This window comes from Humulus lupulus, chromosome 1, assembly GCF_963169125.1.
Source record: "Humulus lupulus chromosome 1, drHumLupu1.1, whole genome shotgun sequence".
In the NCBI taxonomy this organism is placed as follows: domain Eukaryota; kingdom Viridiplantae; phylum Streptophyta; class Magnoliopsida; order Rosales; family Cannabaceae; genus Humulus; species Humulus lupulus.
Genome location: NC_084793.1, coordinates 7,793,707 through 7,812,340, shown reverse-complemented (window position 1 = coordinate 7,812,340; position 18,634 = coordinate 7,793,707). Strand labels below are relative to the sequence as shown.

Here is an 18,634-nt window from a genome sequence, read left to right as displayed (position 1 = left end):
TTCACGGGTCAAGAATATTGAAAATTCAATCCGCACTTTTGTCTAAAATATAAAGGAAAATGAGCTTTGCCATGTCATTGCATATGTATTGCTAGAGGATTTTACAATTTATGACAAGTCAAACGGATTAGAGAAAGTCTAAAATGAAAATGATAATTTAATATTGCACATTTTACCAAGAATAAAATTTTAATTCATATAGTTTGGGGCCATGTGAGTCACTCATTGTTGTTAACTATGGCATATTATTAGTGAACGAGCAATTCAATGCTCTTCATTGTTACGATGAATACTTTATTTATTTGTATTTTTTAAATGAATAATTAATTTATTCGAAAAATATGCTTATTACATACGTTAAAATGTGACTTGTTGTCTTAATTCGCACTATATTTAATTAATTTTGAACTTGACTCGTATGGTTTCTTTTACTAATTATTTAAAAATATTGATATGATTTTAATATAAACATATTTAAAAATAAATATTTTTTGTACTTATTTATCATATCGCTAGACATATACATATACAATTATAATTGTTCTTCTACTACCGCAACTCCGACTTCGTATTTTATATTTTCACATGAAAATATGTCAAATTTTAAGTTTTAGGGATTAAAACAATTTTTTTAACCATTTGTAATAAAAAAAAATACACCTTTATTATTTAGTTAATAATAAAATATTTGACAAATCAGTATAAACATATCCAGTGAGAAAAAATTTCATACCAAAGTATTTTAATTTAAATTACATAATATGCCTGATATAATATAATTAAATTATAATATTCATTTTAAAAAAAATTAAAATTAAAGTTCAAAATTAAAAATTAAAAATAATCTTAATTAACTATAAATTAAAAAAATTATCATTAATTTAATTAATTAAAAATCTAATAAAAAAAAGAACAAAATTAATTAAATTTTTATTTAGAATAAAATTTATTAAATAATTTTAAAACTGATTTGGCAATCTTTAATATTCCCATGTTTTGGTATGAAACTTTTTCTTTCTTTTAAGTATTGGAAAATTACTTTACAAAAATGTAGTTTCTAAATAATCATAATACAATATAATATACTTATTATTAATTTTCAATTAATTTTTCAAAGTAATATATAAAATTTATGGAACAAACAATGTAATTCAATTGACACGAATGTAACGATTATATTCTCATTTTTAATATTCTAATCAATCAAATGTAGTTTCTAAACATTCTCATAATTCATAATATAATATATTCTACCTATTATTAATTTATAAAATTTATGTGCATAACCAAACAATATAATTCAATTTTCAAGAATTTAACAATTATATTTTCATCTTTAATATTCTAATAAATCAAATTATTTTGAAATGCTCCCATAATATATCATTTAAAGAAGGGTATTTTGTGAAAATGGCCTACTTTTTAAAGTCATTTTGCTTTTTAGTTTAGTTTTAATTTTTTTTTTCAAAATGACTTGTCAAATTTTAAAAAGACAATATTTTGCAAAAAAAAAATATCCAAAATAAGCCAGAATATAAAATAAATAAAAAATCAATTTTCACATGAATAAAAGTAAACAAAGTGGGTGGAATATTTTCTCAAAGCTAGTCTTGGCAAAAGAGTCCAAATTCCAATATATCTGAACACGAATAAACCCGCCAGTAAGAAAAACTGTCAACGGTCAACTAACTACCCCTTATACTATATATACATAAACATATCAAATTCCTCAATTCCATAGATTTTGAAATAAGAAAAAGAAGAAAGATTCGTCATTTCTCACAGCAATGGCAATTGCAGGTCTCTACCGCAGAGTCCTTCCCTCCCCTCCTGCGATTGAATTTTCTTCCCCCGAAGGAAAGGTACCAAACCCTAAACTTTCTCTTTCGAAATTCCTTATTCGTGCGATTGATTTCTCATTCTGTATTTGGTTTGGTCCGAGGGATCGTCTTCTGGGTATTTGTGAATATGTGCTTGTGAGTGATGAATATGTATATTTGCAGACGCTTTTCGCCGAGGCTTTAGGAGATGGAACCATGGAAGGGTTTTTCAAGCTTATTTCTTACTACCAAACGCAATCGGAGCCTGCGTATTGCGGACTCGCCACCCTTTCTATGGTCCTCAATGCACTTGCTATTGATCCAGGAAGAAAATGGAAAGGTATTTTCGGTTTCAATTCCTTCTTTGGGCGAATCTGGATATGGGTTAATTTTTTCTTTTGGATGATTTAAACTCCAATGGTAATGTAATTAACTAATAAAGGGATAGTTTAGTGTGCCATGCTTGTTAATTTGCTTGCTTGTGTTTGCCCTTCTGTGGGTTTAGGCCCTTGGCGATGGTTTGATGATTCAATGCTTGATTGCTGCGAACCATTGGATAAGATTAAATCTGAAGGGATTACATTTGGCAAAGTGGCTTGTTTGGCGCATTGCAATGGAGCTAAAGTTGAGGCTTTTAGAACGAATGAGAGCTCAGTCGAAGAGTTCCGCAAACGTGTAATCTCGTGTTCTTCTTCAGAGGATTGCCATTTGATCACTTCATACCATAGAGGAGTTTTTAAGCAGGTATGGTGATTTTGTTTCATTTACGATTTGGCACATGTTATCTTTACTTCTTGATAGTATGTTGTTAATTGGATGTGTATAGCATTGTTATTTAATGTACAGAACATTTGGTGTAAAAAATTATGGAAATTCATGTTACTATCTGTTTGCAGACTGGAAGTGGTCATTTTTCACCAATTGGAGGCTACCATGCTGGAAGAGATTTGGTTCTCATATTAGATGTTGCTCGGTTTAAATACCCTCCTCATTGGGTTCCTCTTACACTTATGTGGGACGCAATGAGCACTACCGATAAAGCGACAGGGCACCCTAGGGGGTAAGCTAGCCTCTTTCTTACATTCTCCGAAACAGCTTTTTTCATTGCAATTGACATCTGTATATTTGTTACTTACAGGTACATGATTATTTCAAGGATTGAGCGAGCCCCATCTATTCTTTATACTGTGGTACTGCTCTTGTGGTTGACCTGTTTTTTTTTTACTGTGGTAGTTCACATCAAATTACAATATCAAGATATACTTTCTAATGGATCACTCAATGTTTAAGAAATTTTTTATTAAGTTTATGCTCTTGGTCACATGTAAAATTTAATTCCTTTTAAATTTTATTGTCTGACATAGCAATATTCTAAATGACCCACACAGAAACATGCTTTGAATTTCAGAAAATTTGGACCCGAGGGAAAATGGGAATGAGGTTGAATTAATGTTAGGATCTCTGAACTAGGCTGTGGGATATATCTAGGTATAAGTAGAAGCCAGATCCATCGTGAATTTCTTATGGCTCGGGCATAGGTGGAGGACATTAAGAAGGATTGGGATAGATCTTGAATTTGGCCTTGTATAGCATCATATAATCCTTGATTATTCTGTTGCATGTGCTCTTTATCTTTTATGGTTTTGTTTTTTCATGAACTTGTAATTATTTTGATTATTGATTTCTTCTGGACTATAATTCTGCATATGCTCCCAACCAACTTTAGCACTGCATTTAATTGCATGTTTCCTGCAGAGTTGCAGACATGAAAGTTGGGGCAGTGTTGCAAAGTACTTAACCGAAGATGTTCCTCTCCTCGTGAAGTTGGAGGATCTAAAAGATATTCAACACGTACTTTCTGTAGTTTTCATATCACCACCTGCTGATTTGAGAGAGTTCATCAAGTGGATTGCAGAAATTCGTAGACCAGAGGATGGAAATTTAAATTTGAGTGAAGAAGAAAAAGAAAGGCTAACCGTAAAGGTTTGTTTTGGATTTGATCTGTTTTTGCATTCCTATTCTGCTGTGCTTGTGTTTTTGCACAACCCATGTTTTCTTAGATTTTTGTCTTTCTTCTGTTTTATTTTTACTTGATAAAATGGCAAAGTCTGATTCCGATGATTAACTTTTGAATTTCAGGAAGAGGTATTGAAACTAGTAAGAGAGACTGAACTTTTCAAACACGTATCCAGATGGTTGGCTTCTGAAAGTTCCCTCTGCAAAGAAAACAAATCTTCTGGGGACGACAACACATTACCTGAGATTGCTGCAAAGGTTTGCTGCCAAGGAGCACAAATTTTGGCGGGGAAACTTTGTTCAGTTAATGAAATGTGCTGTAGACAAACTGATGTTAAACTTTTAAAGAGTGATGGCGAAAGACCTGTAACAGTTGTATCAGGGAGTGTATTGACAAATGGAACCGAACAAGGTGTTGACATGCTGGTACCCTCATGCCGAACAGGGCGAAGTAGTTTGTGTGCATTTGAACAAGGCAGTTGCAGAGGTATGCACCCTTCAACTGGTGATGTCCTTACAATACTTCTATTGGCCCTGCCCGGACAAACATGGTCTGGCATAAAAGGCGAGAAGCTTCGGGAAGATATTACTGGTCTTATAACAACCGAATGTCTCCCGACATTGCTCCAAGAAGAGGTAAGGTTTCTTAGACATTTAAGATCATATTTATCTCCTTGCATTTGGTCATTGTTTGAAAATTCTAGCTATTTCCTTTTGCTTTTGCTTGTCTAGATATATAGGAATATAGTTCGCCACTCGTGTTGGTCATTGCTTCTGTATAATCATTTGATGAAAAAATACTTCGAAGAAACCATTAATTTTGTGTTCTCTAATTCTGTTGACAGGTTCTGTACTTGCGCCGACAAATCCATTTCCTCATGACTGACATTGCAGCCTCTTGATCAGCCTATATTTGCTCCTCTGCAGAATCTTCCATTCCAAACTGCATAGTGCATACATTAAGTTGAGACAAGAGAAAATTGACACTTTATTCAAGGCTTGGTGAAACAAAAGTTGAAAGGCTATAACAAACAACAATGCTTGTGAACTCTTAAAAACTACATCACAGCCAAATAACATAAAAACTTTTAACTTCATATTGTTCCTTGGAGAATTACCACTGCATTATTGGCATACGATTCAAGAGTAAATGCTTTAACCAACTTTTGTATTTTACCCCTTCAACTCAAATAATGAACTCATTATTATGAGCTATCTGTACTTGTCAAATTGCGTGAAAAAGAAGAATTGTCATCGTCAGTTTTTTTCATTTCGAAGAAAAAAATAAAGTGGCTTATCCTTATTGGAGGAGAAATCCAAAGGAAAGAGCCAAGCTGTACGACTGTTGCAGCATTGTCCCCAACGAAACCTTTATATGACTTGTTGAGCATGTACTCATGTGGGTTCCACTAATGAAAATATAATAAAATGGTACCATATTACCACTGTTTGATTATGAAGAGTACTAAGTGTCAAGTGTTGGAGATAATATTATGGTCTCAATGGAAATAAAAATAAAAAAGACAAGTACAACTTTAGACAAAAAGGTACAATTCACTTATGATTTTTGTCCCCAACTATCATATATACATTATTGTGTCTCAAGCCGTTAAAAATTACTATGTGAGATTTCTGTTAATTTTTATCATATGTGGATAATGGGTTGCTGACGTAGCTATTTGGTCAATGACCTGTTATTGTCACATCAACGCTATGTGTACAATTTTAAATAAAATATATATTTCTTATAAAAAATTAAAATTAAAAATAATTCAATTTTTTTTTTTAAATATTGTTCCTGTTTAATTCTTAAAAGATTAATTTTTTTAATAAATTCTTAAAAACCCTTATGACAATATTTTACTAATTAGTTTAGTTTTTCCATTACCACTGTTTGATTATGAATAGTACTAAGAAAACTCTCCCTCGTACAAGTATGACATATGGATATAAAACCCATATGACAATATTTTACTAGTTAGTTTAGTTTTTCCATTTAAAACCCACAAGTAAGTCAATTTCTTGTAACATTTTTCTTTGCTATACATAGTATTTTATCTTATTTTTATATTGGACTACGTGGATACACTTGTATAAGTTGCTTGTATTTTATCAAAATAAGTTTCTAAGTGTACGTGGTGTGGCGTTTCACCATGAAATTTAGTCACTACAATAAATGTTCTACATTAATTGTGCTTAAATTAAACGTAGATAATTTAGGTCATTGACTACAAATATTGTGTTGCTTTGCATGCGCTCAACACTCAAGTAGTGTCGTGCAACAAAGTACATGATAAAAGAAATGCTAAGAACGGTTTAGTGTGTAACTCGTGAAAAGTGTGTGAGCGTATTCAACAATATATAAGAGCACGAGTTACTTTACTCGTCACCAATTGGTTTTGAGATGAAACCCCGTATTATTTAGCCATTTCACCCCTACGCTTATACTTTCTACAATTAATATCCACATCTACTGTCTAAACAATTTTATATCTTACTATTTAAAGTACATCTCATTATACATTCTTACAAGAGGCAGTATGAAAATGACATATTGATATTAGTGCAATTTAATATTGGGGCTCACATAATTTAATGTATAATTAAAATAGAGTATCGCTAACTAATCGTAGGGAGCCAACTCATGTAATGTTGGGTACCTTAAAATGTCAAATAGCAATACTCATATGATAATTGAGTACCAATAACAAGAGCAATATTGTTAAAGGGCACCAGTGGTATCCAACACCACAAAGAGGTGGTATACATATTTTAATCTAATAAATATTATGAAGTATCGATAATCAACTTTAGAGTGATACCTATTAGATATCCTGATGTGCCAAATAACAACAGTCTAACAAAAATTAATAAAATATGACTATTCTCATCAACAATAAATACATTTGTGGGCCAATAATTTAATTCAATAAATTGTACAATTTGCCTTCTTTACTCACTAGGTCCCTATTTCTAGTGGTGTTGAACATGAGGGTGTCTTATATCAATATATTTTTTAAGACTTTTTAAAGTATCGTTCAAATTGTGCAAGCCAACTAGCTTTGTTTAGACTTTAGATGGATATGGCCACGTGTGTGTGGTCAATTGACAAAAGTGGATATCCCTTTGGAGCTTTGCTCTCAAAGTTCTAGTTTAAAAATAATGTGACTCTCAATACTAAGAAAATTAAAGGACATTTTTCATTTTTTAACTAGGAAATAGAACTATGTTATATATATATATATTTTTAAAAATAATATATATTTAAAATAAAAAAAAATAAAAAGGAAAAAATATCAATACAATAAATATACTAACTAAAAAAATAATAAGAAATAATTTCATTATTTAGAAACAATTAAGTAACATTATTATATATATATATATTTAAAAAAAAGTGATTAAATTACCCTGAGATTTGAAAAAAGAAACAAAGTAGTGAAAGAATTACATCCATCCAAAAAAAAAAATTATTTAGCCAAAGAAAATACAAAATCAAAATATGAGTTACTAAAAATTAAGTTATTTAAGTAACATTATTTGATTGGCATTATATTATCATTATTATTATGCAATAAGAGATAAATATAATAAAAATAATATTTACAATACAAAAAAAGTTATTAATAGAATAAATATAAATGGATATTTGGCGAAAATACCTAAATTTATTTATTTTATAACACTTAAATACCTAAGTTTTTTTTTTTTTGCAGCTAAAATACATTCGGTCAACATTTCTTAATAGTCATAGGTACATCACCGTTAACTACCAAGTAAGCTCATAAATGGCAGCCTTTGATTGGTCCACGTTATTTATTATTTATTTTTATTTAAAGAAATCATTTAAATTATGATTGGTCGCGGCAGGCCTGAGGCGGAAACAATGGAAGATGGTGATGTTAGGGGCGGGCTTGGAAGAGGCCAGGCGAGGTGAGGCAAGGAGAAGCGATGGGTTGGGTTCTACTATTTAGATCAGGTTTGTTTTTCCTTCGAGATTTCTCTATACACGAATTTTGGATTATTGTTGGTAATGTCAAATCTAGTTTGTTTTCCATTCATATTTGGGTCGTGTCATGGCCGGGGGTTTCCAGAGCTTGAGTTGTAGCCAGAGGTTGTTGAAGCTTGGGTCGTGGTCGGAGGTTGTCAAAGTAGGGTGTTTGTGGGTCTGGGTGTTTGAAGGTGCACAATGGGAGATGAACACAAGCCCTTTTTTTTTTTTTTCCGGACAAACAAAAATCCAACTGATGTAAGTCTAGTGTTTGAAGGTGCACATTGTTGCTCTCATTGTCACATGAATAATGACAACTTGCTGCTCTCATTGTCATATGAATAACGACAACCACCTATTGTGAAATATTGAAATATTTTTGTTTGAGTTTTTTGCTTTAGATTTATATTTTGTTTTCAAGAATGGATGAGTAATCTTTGAATCCCAATTTTGTGTTATTTACTTCGTAATTTTTTATGGTATTATTTGATTGATGATATGTATTTATTTGCAATAAAAGTTTAAAAATGAAAATATGTCATTGATGAACAATACTATTTTTATATTTGTGTTTGGAGGAATAACCATAAAGATGAACGATAAATCTCGAACATGATTAATTTTTAAGTTAATTTAATTTGTATTTTGTTTAAATTTTAATTCAATTTAAATTTAATTTAGGTATTAAGTTTTTAAATTACTTTTTAATTTTTAAAATCATTTTTAATTTTTTATGATATTTTTAATAATTTTTATTTAATTTTTAAATGTTTAGATGGTTTTTTAAATAATAATAAATAATAAATAATGTGGACCAATCAAAAGCTGCCATGTACGTGCTTTTCTGGTTGTTAACAACAGGTACCTACAACAACACAAGACTTAGATATTTAAGTATTATAAAATGAAAAACTTAAGAATTTTAGCCTCAAATATCTTAAATATAAATAATCTAAGAACATAAATAGCCCCAATTATAATCCTTGTTTTGTATAAATATATACCATATGGTATTGTATAATATTATATTGGAATATATTAATATTAATTTGTATTTACATATATTAATATACAAAATTTTAATAAAAGTCATGTTACTGTATAAAAATATGATATTCAATATAATACAAAGTAAAAAATTCACATAAAAGTATGAAATGATTCTCTAGCTAGGTGGAGTGATTATATTACATGTGTAAATTGCCCAAAACTACTTTTACGGCCATCGATCATGATCATATTAATTGTTTAATAAGCTTATTAGGGCATCTACAACGGTGGTAGCCACAGAAGTGGCTTCACCATATATGTCAGATAAAATGCCAACATGGCATTATCAAGTGAGACTTTTATATGTTGTGGCCAAAGATGTAGCCATTGCAGGCCAACGTTGCCCATTGTGCTTTTAAAAAATTAATAATATTTTAATATAATTTATGTACTTTGGCAACAAAAAAGATGGCTACCACTGCTGATGCTCTTACAGGTAAGGATATTATAATAAGTGAAAACTATATAGATTCCATATAATAAGCGTGTAGATAATAAAATATTGGTTTCAACCGTTTTTTTTTAACTTTAACAAAATATTCTAACTATTTAGCAAAATATACTTTTAAAACTAACTTAAAAATATATATTTATCAATTATATCAATATAAATTCATAACTATTATATTATAACTAACTTAAATATATATATCAAATATTATAACTATTATAAAACTACATATATAATAATTATATTAATATAAATTCAAATTCAAACGTTATAAAATATCATTATTATAATAATACTAAATACAAGCAACGTGCAATATGCACGTTTGTTTAGTTTTATTTATAGAATTTATTAATTATTTTTATTAAATTTATATTAATGTCATATAATTTTCAAATAAATATTTTATTTTAATTAAATAATTTATTTATTTTTGTTTAAGTTTATGTTTGTTTTAGTTTTTGAATTTGGGAGTGACAACAAAAGATTATATATTATATGTTTAATGTAATATTAAATATTATGCGTAGATTTTAAATTTAAGTTTCTTGCTAGTTTTAAAAAAAAAAAATACAATTTGTTGCTAATTGATAATCGATTATATTATATGTTTAATATGATATTATTCTAAGGGTTTATACATTTTTGGACCTTGTGTTTTGTCCCATTACCTGTTTGGACCCTGTATTTTAACAAATTACTTTTTGGACCATATGTTTTGTAAAATGGTTAAAATAGAACCCTAAATCCGATTTTGGTTAATGATTTCTCAACTAAAATCATAAATAATTTACCAAACTAACAATTCAGAAGAAAAATAAAATCATTCTGCTTAAAAACTGTGTTGTTATATTCAATTTTTTCTTCATCAAAATTGAGTTTAGAGTTCTATTTTAACCATTTTACAAAACATAGGGTCCAAAAAGTAATTTATCAAAACACAGGGTCCAAACAGGTAATGAGACAAAACACATGGTCCAAACAGGTATAAACCCTTATTCTAATAAGTGAGTTTAAGTTTAATTAAATTTTTATTTAAGTTATAAAACATATGATTTTATTATTTTTAAATAATTATCATTGTGAAATATCTAAAAGATATCATATTTTAATTTATTTAATTATTTATTATTTTTAAATAATTATCATTGTAAAATATCTCAAAAATATCATATTTTAATTTTTGAGATAATTTATTTTATTTAAGTTTAAATGATGTTTACAAACTACCGTTAAATATAAGAATATTTTGTTAAATATAAGAATATGTCGTTAAAATTAATATTAAAAAAATAAAAAATCGTTAAAACCAAGAATTTCCATTATTTACACACTTATTATATAGAAGAGATATAATACAAAATTAAATATTTAATAACTATATTAATATAAATTTAAATGTTATAAAATATTATTATGATAATAAAATATAATCCTATTTTTTTTAAGTAATATTATATTAATTTGAATTCAAATATTATTATAATAGTATTTAATACAAGAATCATTATAATAATATATAATACATAATCTTAATTTTTATTAAAAAAATTATCATTTATGTTTAAAAATGTTATCATATTATATATATATTAAAAAAAACATAAATAGTGTTTTTGTTTAGTTTTTCATTTAATATGTTTATGTCATTATTTTTTATATAATTATTTATTTATTTGAAATTTATATGACAATGTTAATAAATATGATTAATAAATTATATAAATAAAACTAAGTAAATGTGCATTGAATATTGCTTGTATCTAGTATATATATACATTAGGTAGAAGCAATGTGCTTAGTTTTAAAGTTGTAAACATTGTCTATAATTTTAATAAAACTTGGTTCACTGTGTTTAATATATATATATATATATAATAGAATGAGTTATTGTTCTATAGTTTACATAAATATTTATATCAATAATTTTTACATATATGACATCTAAACACAACGTTGACATAGATATATATTTGCATGGCTACATGACATATATAAAATATAATAATATTTAAAAAGAAATTAATAATAGAAAAAGTTATAGTGTAGGCAACAGTATACATACATCAACTATTTTTAGTTTCTAATATATGTCACAATGTCTTTTGGTGAATTTGATGAAAAAATGAGCTACAATCACTTGATAAAAAATAAACTATCTCAAATTTATAAAATAAAAAAATGATATGTATACATTTATTATTTTTAAATAAAAATGAGTTAATTATTTAAACTACGATAAAATATCTTAAAAATATCATATTTTAATTAACTAATTAATTTATTTTTGTTTAAGTTTATATTTGTTCTAATTTTTTAATTTGATAGTTACAACAAAATATTATATATTATATGTTTAATATAATATTAAGTTTAATTAAACTTTATTTAAGTTATAAAATATATAATTTTATTATTTTTAAATAATTATCATTGTAAAATATTTTAAAAATATTTTATTTTAATTTGTTCAATTATTTATTTATTTAAGTTTAAGTTATATTTACAATACCTTATTAAATATAAAAATATTTTATTAAATATAAGAATATTTCGTTAAAATTAACAAAAATAAAATTTCTTTAAAACTAACAATCTCGAGTATCTACAAATTTTTTATATAAAAGAGATATATACCTAAACAATTATGCATTTATTATAAGCTTTTATGAGCTTGAGTACTCTAGGCCCGAAACTCCTCAACTGTCTCTAATACTAATAATTGGTAGGGATTTGACTTTTTGAATGGATCATCCATGACCTACGTGACATTTTTTATGAGAGAACAAGAAAAATAGCAATTTGATCACATAAAAATCCAATTCAAGTACACTTGAGAAGGAGGTTAATTAGTATCTTACCCATAAATTTTGGAGTATTGTTATTTGACACCTTAAGTTATTCAACACCACATAAAATAATACTTCATAATTAATTAGCCATACTTCATAATTTCTATGTTAATCACAAATTTTGGTCCGAATAATATTTATTGATATGATAAGATATAATTAGTGTAAATAATATCATTTAAGATTTAACTATATACTCTTTATAACTAATGCACTCCTTTTGGTGTATAATAAAATAATGTAACAAAAACTGAAACTTTTTTATTTTTTTAATGCGATATAAGAAATGAATAAAATGTGGTGGAAAGTTTTTAATATTAATAATAATTTTTTAAATGTAGGGATTACTGAATGACACACTACATTACCATTTAATAGTTAATTTTTGCATAAACTTTTTATTTTGCATGAATATTGAGCATATTAGTATAGGTATTAGCTACATAAGAAGTTTCATTCTGCTAAGTGACTTTTGAGAGTTTGTTAAGTGAGAAAATTAAAGTACAACATAACGAAAACATATATTTTAGTGTAAGTTTGTATAGTTTTTTTTTCAATTAAGTTTCAATGCTTTGGTTTTTTTTTTTGAAGTCCTTTCTCTTCTAGTATTGGATGACTTCATAACCGACGTCTAATTATGTGTGACAATATTTAAATAAAATAATACTAGTACTATAGCACTTTGCTTGTGTTTTTTTTATTGGAAACAGAGAATAGTGATAACATTTGGAGAGATAATGGTTGTAAAAATAAGGGTTTTTACCGGCGAAAATACCCAATATTTTCACGTGTTCCACTTTTACACCCAATCTTTTAGTTCATGTGGGTTTAGGTATATTCACCGTGAAAAATAAAGATTGGGTGTAAAAGTGAAACAATGTGAAAATATTGGGTATTTTCACCGGTAAAAACCCTAAAAATTATAACTAATGCACTCCTTTTGGTTCAGCTGAAATGTATAGTGAGATATGTGAGTTAAAGTGCACACCACATTTGGTGGCTTAGCTGATGAGGAAATTATTAAAAAAATATGAAGAACTCACGAATGGGTGTAAAGAAATGGTAGCTAGTTAAAGAGTAAAATATTAGGGTATTTTTGTCTTTTTGTACCATTAGCCTTTAATTGAAATCTAGTCATTAAACCTAAAAGGTATACACATCGGATGATCCAAAAATATTGAAGGACTAATGTAATGCCCCGGATTCCCTAATATGGTTTAATGGCTGGATTAGTAGGCCGGGAGGGCCATAACTGTTTAATTATGCTATTAAATGAATTTATGCATGTTTATGAGAATTATATTATAATATGATGTTAAATGCATGCATGTGGGTCCACATTTGGTTACAGGGGTGTTTTGGTAATTTGGCCCGTTGAGGGCATAATTGTATATATTTGTTTGCATGTCAATGATATATTGTGAGGCCACATTATAATGTGGATTGATTCGAGTTGTTTGGCATGAGACGATCTTTAAGTATAATTTATCGGTTTGGTCATAACAGGTTTAAGCTCGGGGTGAGTCTCGGGGTGTTTTTAATGATTAGAGCGTTACCGGGAATTATAGGGTAACGAGATATGAATTATTGGTGTTTGATATTGTTGAGGTTAGCGGGAATTGGAGAGCGTTAATTATGATTAACGGTATAGGTTCGAAAGTACCAATTTTGCCCTTGGGAAGGCTTTAGAAACTTTTAATGACTTAGGGGCATTTAGGTCATTTGGTTGGATGTATATGACCTTTAGATGGCTGTAGAAAAAACAGAGCAAAAACAAGGTTTTACTTCTCCTTCCCGTACATCACTCTTCCATTTCCTCTTTGGAGTTTTTGAGCTATAAGTGGGTTTCAAGCTAGGAAATCAAGGGGCTGGGTTTGTAGACTTGGTTCAGTCATTGAAGGAGGTTTAATCTCGGATTTGAGGTGAGTTTTAGCCATTGGTTTCTGGTTTGGTTTGAGTGTTTGGAACTGGTTTGAAGGTTGGGTTCTAAGGGAAAACGCAGGAGAAGTTGAGCTAGTGCGTGCTGGTTTTTGGCTGATTTGCGTAATGAGCCGCGGCATGGCTGTGGTGCGCTGCGGCCCATGGTGCTTGACAGGAAAGGACCGCCTCTGTTTGAGGGGGGCGCCGCGGCGCAGCTAGGGAGGGTCGCGGCCCTTAGGGCAAAGTTTGGCCAGAATTGTGTTTTTAGCTTGGGGATTCAAGCCTTAGGCCTCGGGATCGATCCTACTACCCGGTTTAGTGGGATTCGATGTCTCGGAGGCTAGGTTTTGGTTTGGGAACCCTTTGTTATCATTTTCATTGATGAATCCTATATTTTGGTTATGACCAGGTGACCGTCAAGGAATTAAAAGATTGATCGTTCTCAGGGGTCGTTCTTATAATAATTTTCACTCGAACCAGAGGTAAGAAGACAGTGTATAAGTACAGTTGCACCCTGTATATGTATATGACATGCGTGGCTTGTTATTGAAGCATGTTGGTTGATAAATGTGGACATGGATTGCATATTAAATGCTAGTGGATGTTGATTACTTGTGTATGGCACTGACTAGTCATGGACACTGACCTAAAGGTCAGAAACGGCATAAGCACTCTAAATGCAGGGCCGAATGAAGATTAGATCTAATCGATATCAGCATTGAATGGCTCTATGGCATTAATGCTAGACCGACTCTAAGGTCGATGAACTTATAAGCGCTTGGCTAGTCTAAGACTAGTACTCAGAGCCAGGGCATAAGGCCCCGGTGACTGTTGTCACATGGCTAGGGAACGATGTTCCAAGGTTATGACTCTATGGTCATGAGGAAGGTTATGTTGGTGACCATTCACCATACACCTATCCTGATCAAACTTATGAAATGATAAATTATCAGTTAAGCCCTGGTGACCCTATCGTCACATGGCAAAAGGGAGTTGTGCCCACTTTTATGACTTTTGCTACTGTCACCTATCTGTTTTGGACAGATAGTCCTGGATAATTATTATGATCATTGTTGATATTGTATCATGCTTTATTGGGTTTTCTTGCTGGGTCTTGGCTCATGGGTGCTATGTGGTGCAGGTAAAGGGAAAGAGAAGCTCACCCAACCTTGAGTGGAGAGCTTAGGTGGTGTTGTGTACATATTTGGCCGCATGACCACCACGGCCAAGGAGTTCTCAGAGGGACTAGGGGTTTACCCTATTTTTGCCACTTAGGTCGGCGGGGATTGTAAATTTGAAGCAATAGCGACCATTTTGTATTATAAACAACTTGTAAACGTTTTGAGTGGCTCATGAGCAGTTTATTTACTTAATGAAATGTATCATTTCCTTTTTACTAGTTTTTCACCTTAACCTGATAATAACACTTAGATCACGTTTTTTAACCAAAAGACTTGGGTAGCGGGTCAAATTTCCGGTTTACTGTTCACCATAACTGTTCTGGAGTAACCAGAGCGTTACAACTAAGTCATTCAATACTAAGTGAGGAACGCGAGAATGCCCCAAGATATATATACCTAAACAATTATGCATTTATTATAAGCTTTTATGACCTTGAGTACTCTAGGCCCGAAACTCCTCAACTCTCTCTAATGGTAATAATTGGTAGGGATTTGACTTTTTGAGTGGATCATCCACGACATACGTGACATATTTTTATGAGAGGAACAAGAAAAAGAGCAATTTGATCACATAAAAATCCAATACAAGTACGAGAAGGTGGTTAATTAGTATCTTATCCGTAAATTTTAGAGTTTTAGAGTGTTGTTATTTGATATTTTAAGATATCCAACACCACATAAAGTGATATCTCATAATAATTAGCGATACCTCATCATTTCTATGTTAATAAAAAATTTTGATCCGAATAATATTTATTGATATATAAGATATAATTAGTGTAAACAATATCATTTAAGATTTAACTATGTACTCTTTATTAAAGGGTTTTTCGTTTATTTGTGTTTCTCTGGTGGAAAAATAACAAGTTAATCATCACATCATCATCAGCAATTATTTAGTATGACTTTTAAGATGTAATTATTTGTTTGCTTATTATAAAAACTTGTATTATTGAGAACTTAATTAAAAAGTAGGGAACGAAAAAAAAAAAAGCAAGAAATCCTATTCACACCTAGTTCAACATAGTAATATTACAAAAAATATCTGATATAAATATTGAAAAAAATGATAATATTGTATGCTTTTTTATCTTATTAGTAAAGTGCGATTATGTTTCAGGTAAGTAAATTAATTATAATTTTAATTTTTTTACGATGATATTTATTGTAGTCATAATAGATTTTTGGTAAGTATTGAATAATTCATATTAAAATTATAATTCAAACATTTTGTTGCACGCGTGTATTTTTTTTATATCCGTAAAAAATAATTTTTTTGAATATTGATTTCAATATTATAAATTATTTAAATTTTTTTAAAAAAAGATTTGCTAATAATGTATATATTATTCAATTATATTATTATTTTTAAGAGCCAGTAAAACTAGGAGTTAATGTTATTGAATGAGTTTTTACATATGAATAAGTTTTTACATGTGAGTTGAGTTGAATAACAGTGTCCCACATATCTTAAGGGTACTGATATGTGCACTAAAATTATGTACTAAAATATTACACTAACGTGTGAAAGTTTCATTTAACCAATTAAATTAATTTCAGGTGAGATCCACTATTTCACGTTATTTGTTATAATGTTTTTGTGGATAATTTTAGTGTACATATCATTATTCTGTAACTTAATATTCAATCCATTTTTTTTATTAGTTGAATGAATTAAAATAGAATATTGCCAATTTGACATGTGATACTTAATGATGGCAACACATAATTCGTCTTAAATTTAATATTGATTAAAACTCAACATTAAAGTTAATAATTCCCCATGTAAACATATGTTAGGCAGTATTAGTACTCAATAACAATAATGTTAATAACATGAAATTTAGTCAGGTTACAAAAATAATAATTGAAAAAAACATTAAAATTATAGGTTCAAAAGTTATAATTTGACTAGAGTTCAATATTTAACACTGGACATGAGCCTCAAACGGTGTTGTGTTTCCCCATTTGTATGTTGTTTCACTTTGTCTTAAACTGATAGTTTGAAAAATAAGTTGGTAAGAATTGAGAATTACTAATAAAAAATATGACATACTGTTATTAGTGTAATCCAATATCAAATTTCGTACGTTTTAATTTAATAACTATTACGAGATATCGCTATTCAATTATAGAATATTACCTCATATAGTGGTGGACACCTTAAAATGTCGAATAACAACACTCTTAATAATTATTAAGACGGCTTGCTCTCAATCCTTTTAAACCTTTCATTTTCTATTTTGTAATCTTTACACTTAAAATCATAAATGAATTGCCGTATAGGGACATCAAAAACATTATAAATCACACAACACAACAAACCCCCCACCAAACCAACAATACACTAAACCTATTCTAATAAATAAAACAATAAAATCTGCCCCAACAATTTATTATTTTATATATATACAAATTATTTGAGAACCAATAGATAAATAAAATCACTCTGATATAAAAAAAATTAAATATTATTTTTTGTTGTTGGAAAATTGAAAGAATAGATGAAAATCCACCAAACACCAAGAATCATTTCAATTTAAAAAAGGTCGATTGAGGTAATAATTTCAAATTTACTAAGCAGACGAAAATCGATTCGTAGATAACTCAAATGAAAGGCTTGGTACCATCGTCCATAGTAAAAAACTCTCAATATTAATGCAATTTGGAGAAACAAAAATTAAATTAAATCGTCAGAGGTCGGCTGGTCGCGACAGGCCTGAGGTTGGAAACAATGGAAGATGGTGATGTTAGAGGTGGGCTTGGACGAGCCCAGGTGAGGTGAGGCAAGGAGAAACGATGGGTTGGGTTCTACTATTCAATTCTAGTTTGTTTTTCCTTCGAGATTTCTTTATACACGAATTTTGGATTATTGTTGGTAATGTCAAATCTGGTTTGTTTGCCATTCAGATCTAGGTCGTGTCATGGCCGGAGGTTTCAAGAGCTTGAGTTGTAGCCAGAGGTTGTTGAAGCTTGGGTCGTGGTCGGAGGTTGTCGAAGTTGGGTGTTTGTGGGTCTGGGTGTTTGAAGGTGCACAATGGAAGATGAACACAAGCCAATTTTTTTTTTCAAACAAACAAAAATCCAACTGATGTAGGTCTGGTGTTTGAAGGTGCACATTGTCACATGAATAACGACAACTTGTTGCTCTCATTGTCATGTGAATAATGACAAACACCTATTGTGAAATATTGACCGATTTTTGTTTGAGTTTTTTGCTTTAGATTTGTATTTTTGTTTTCAAGAATGGATGAGTGATCTTTGAATCCCAATTCTATGTTATTAACTTCATGATTTTTTATGGTATTATTTGATTGATAATATGTATTTGGCAATAAGAGTTTAAAAATGAA

At 29.4% G+C, this 18,634-nt stretch overlaps 1 protein-coding gene and 1 long non-coding RNA gene across 2 annotated transcripts; both read left to right on the top strand.

Annotated features, from left to right (window-relative positions):
* The first annotated feature begins 1,672 nt into the window (after positions 1-1,672).
* Positions 1,673-5,292, top strand: LOC133784838 (glutathione gamma-glutamylcysteinyltransferase 3-like). Its single transcript, XM_062224111.1, has 8 exons — positions 1,673-1,862; positions 2,004-2,160; positions 2,326-2,564; positions 2,717-2,880; positions 2,959-3,010; positions 3,576-3,803; positions 3,960-4,472; positions 4,682-5,292. The coding sequence occupies exons 1-8, from the start codon at positions 1,788-1,790 to the stop codon at positions 4,736-4,738; spliced, it is 1,485 nt and encodes a 494-aa protein (XP_062080095.1). The 5' UTR covers positions 1,673-1,787; the 3' UTR covers positions 4,739-5,292.
* A 12,500-nt stretch (positions 5,293-17,792) lies between these two features.
* On the top strand, positions 17,793-18,349 carry LOC133799689 (uncharacterized). Its single transcript, XR_009876436.1, has 2 exons — positions 17,793-18,062; positions 18,192-18,349. It is a non-coding gene; the product is annotated as an uncharacterized LOC133799689 (long non-coding RNA).
* Positions 18,350-18,634: the final 285 nt, after the last annotated feature.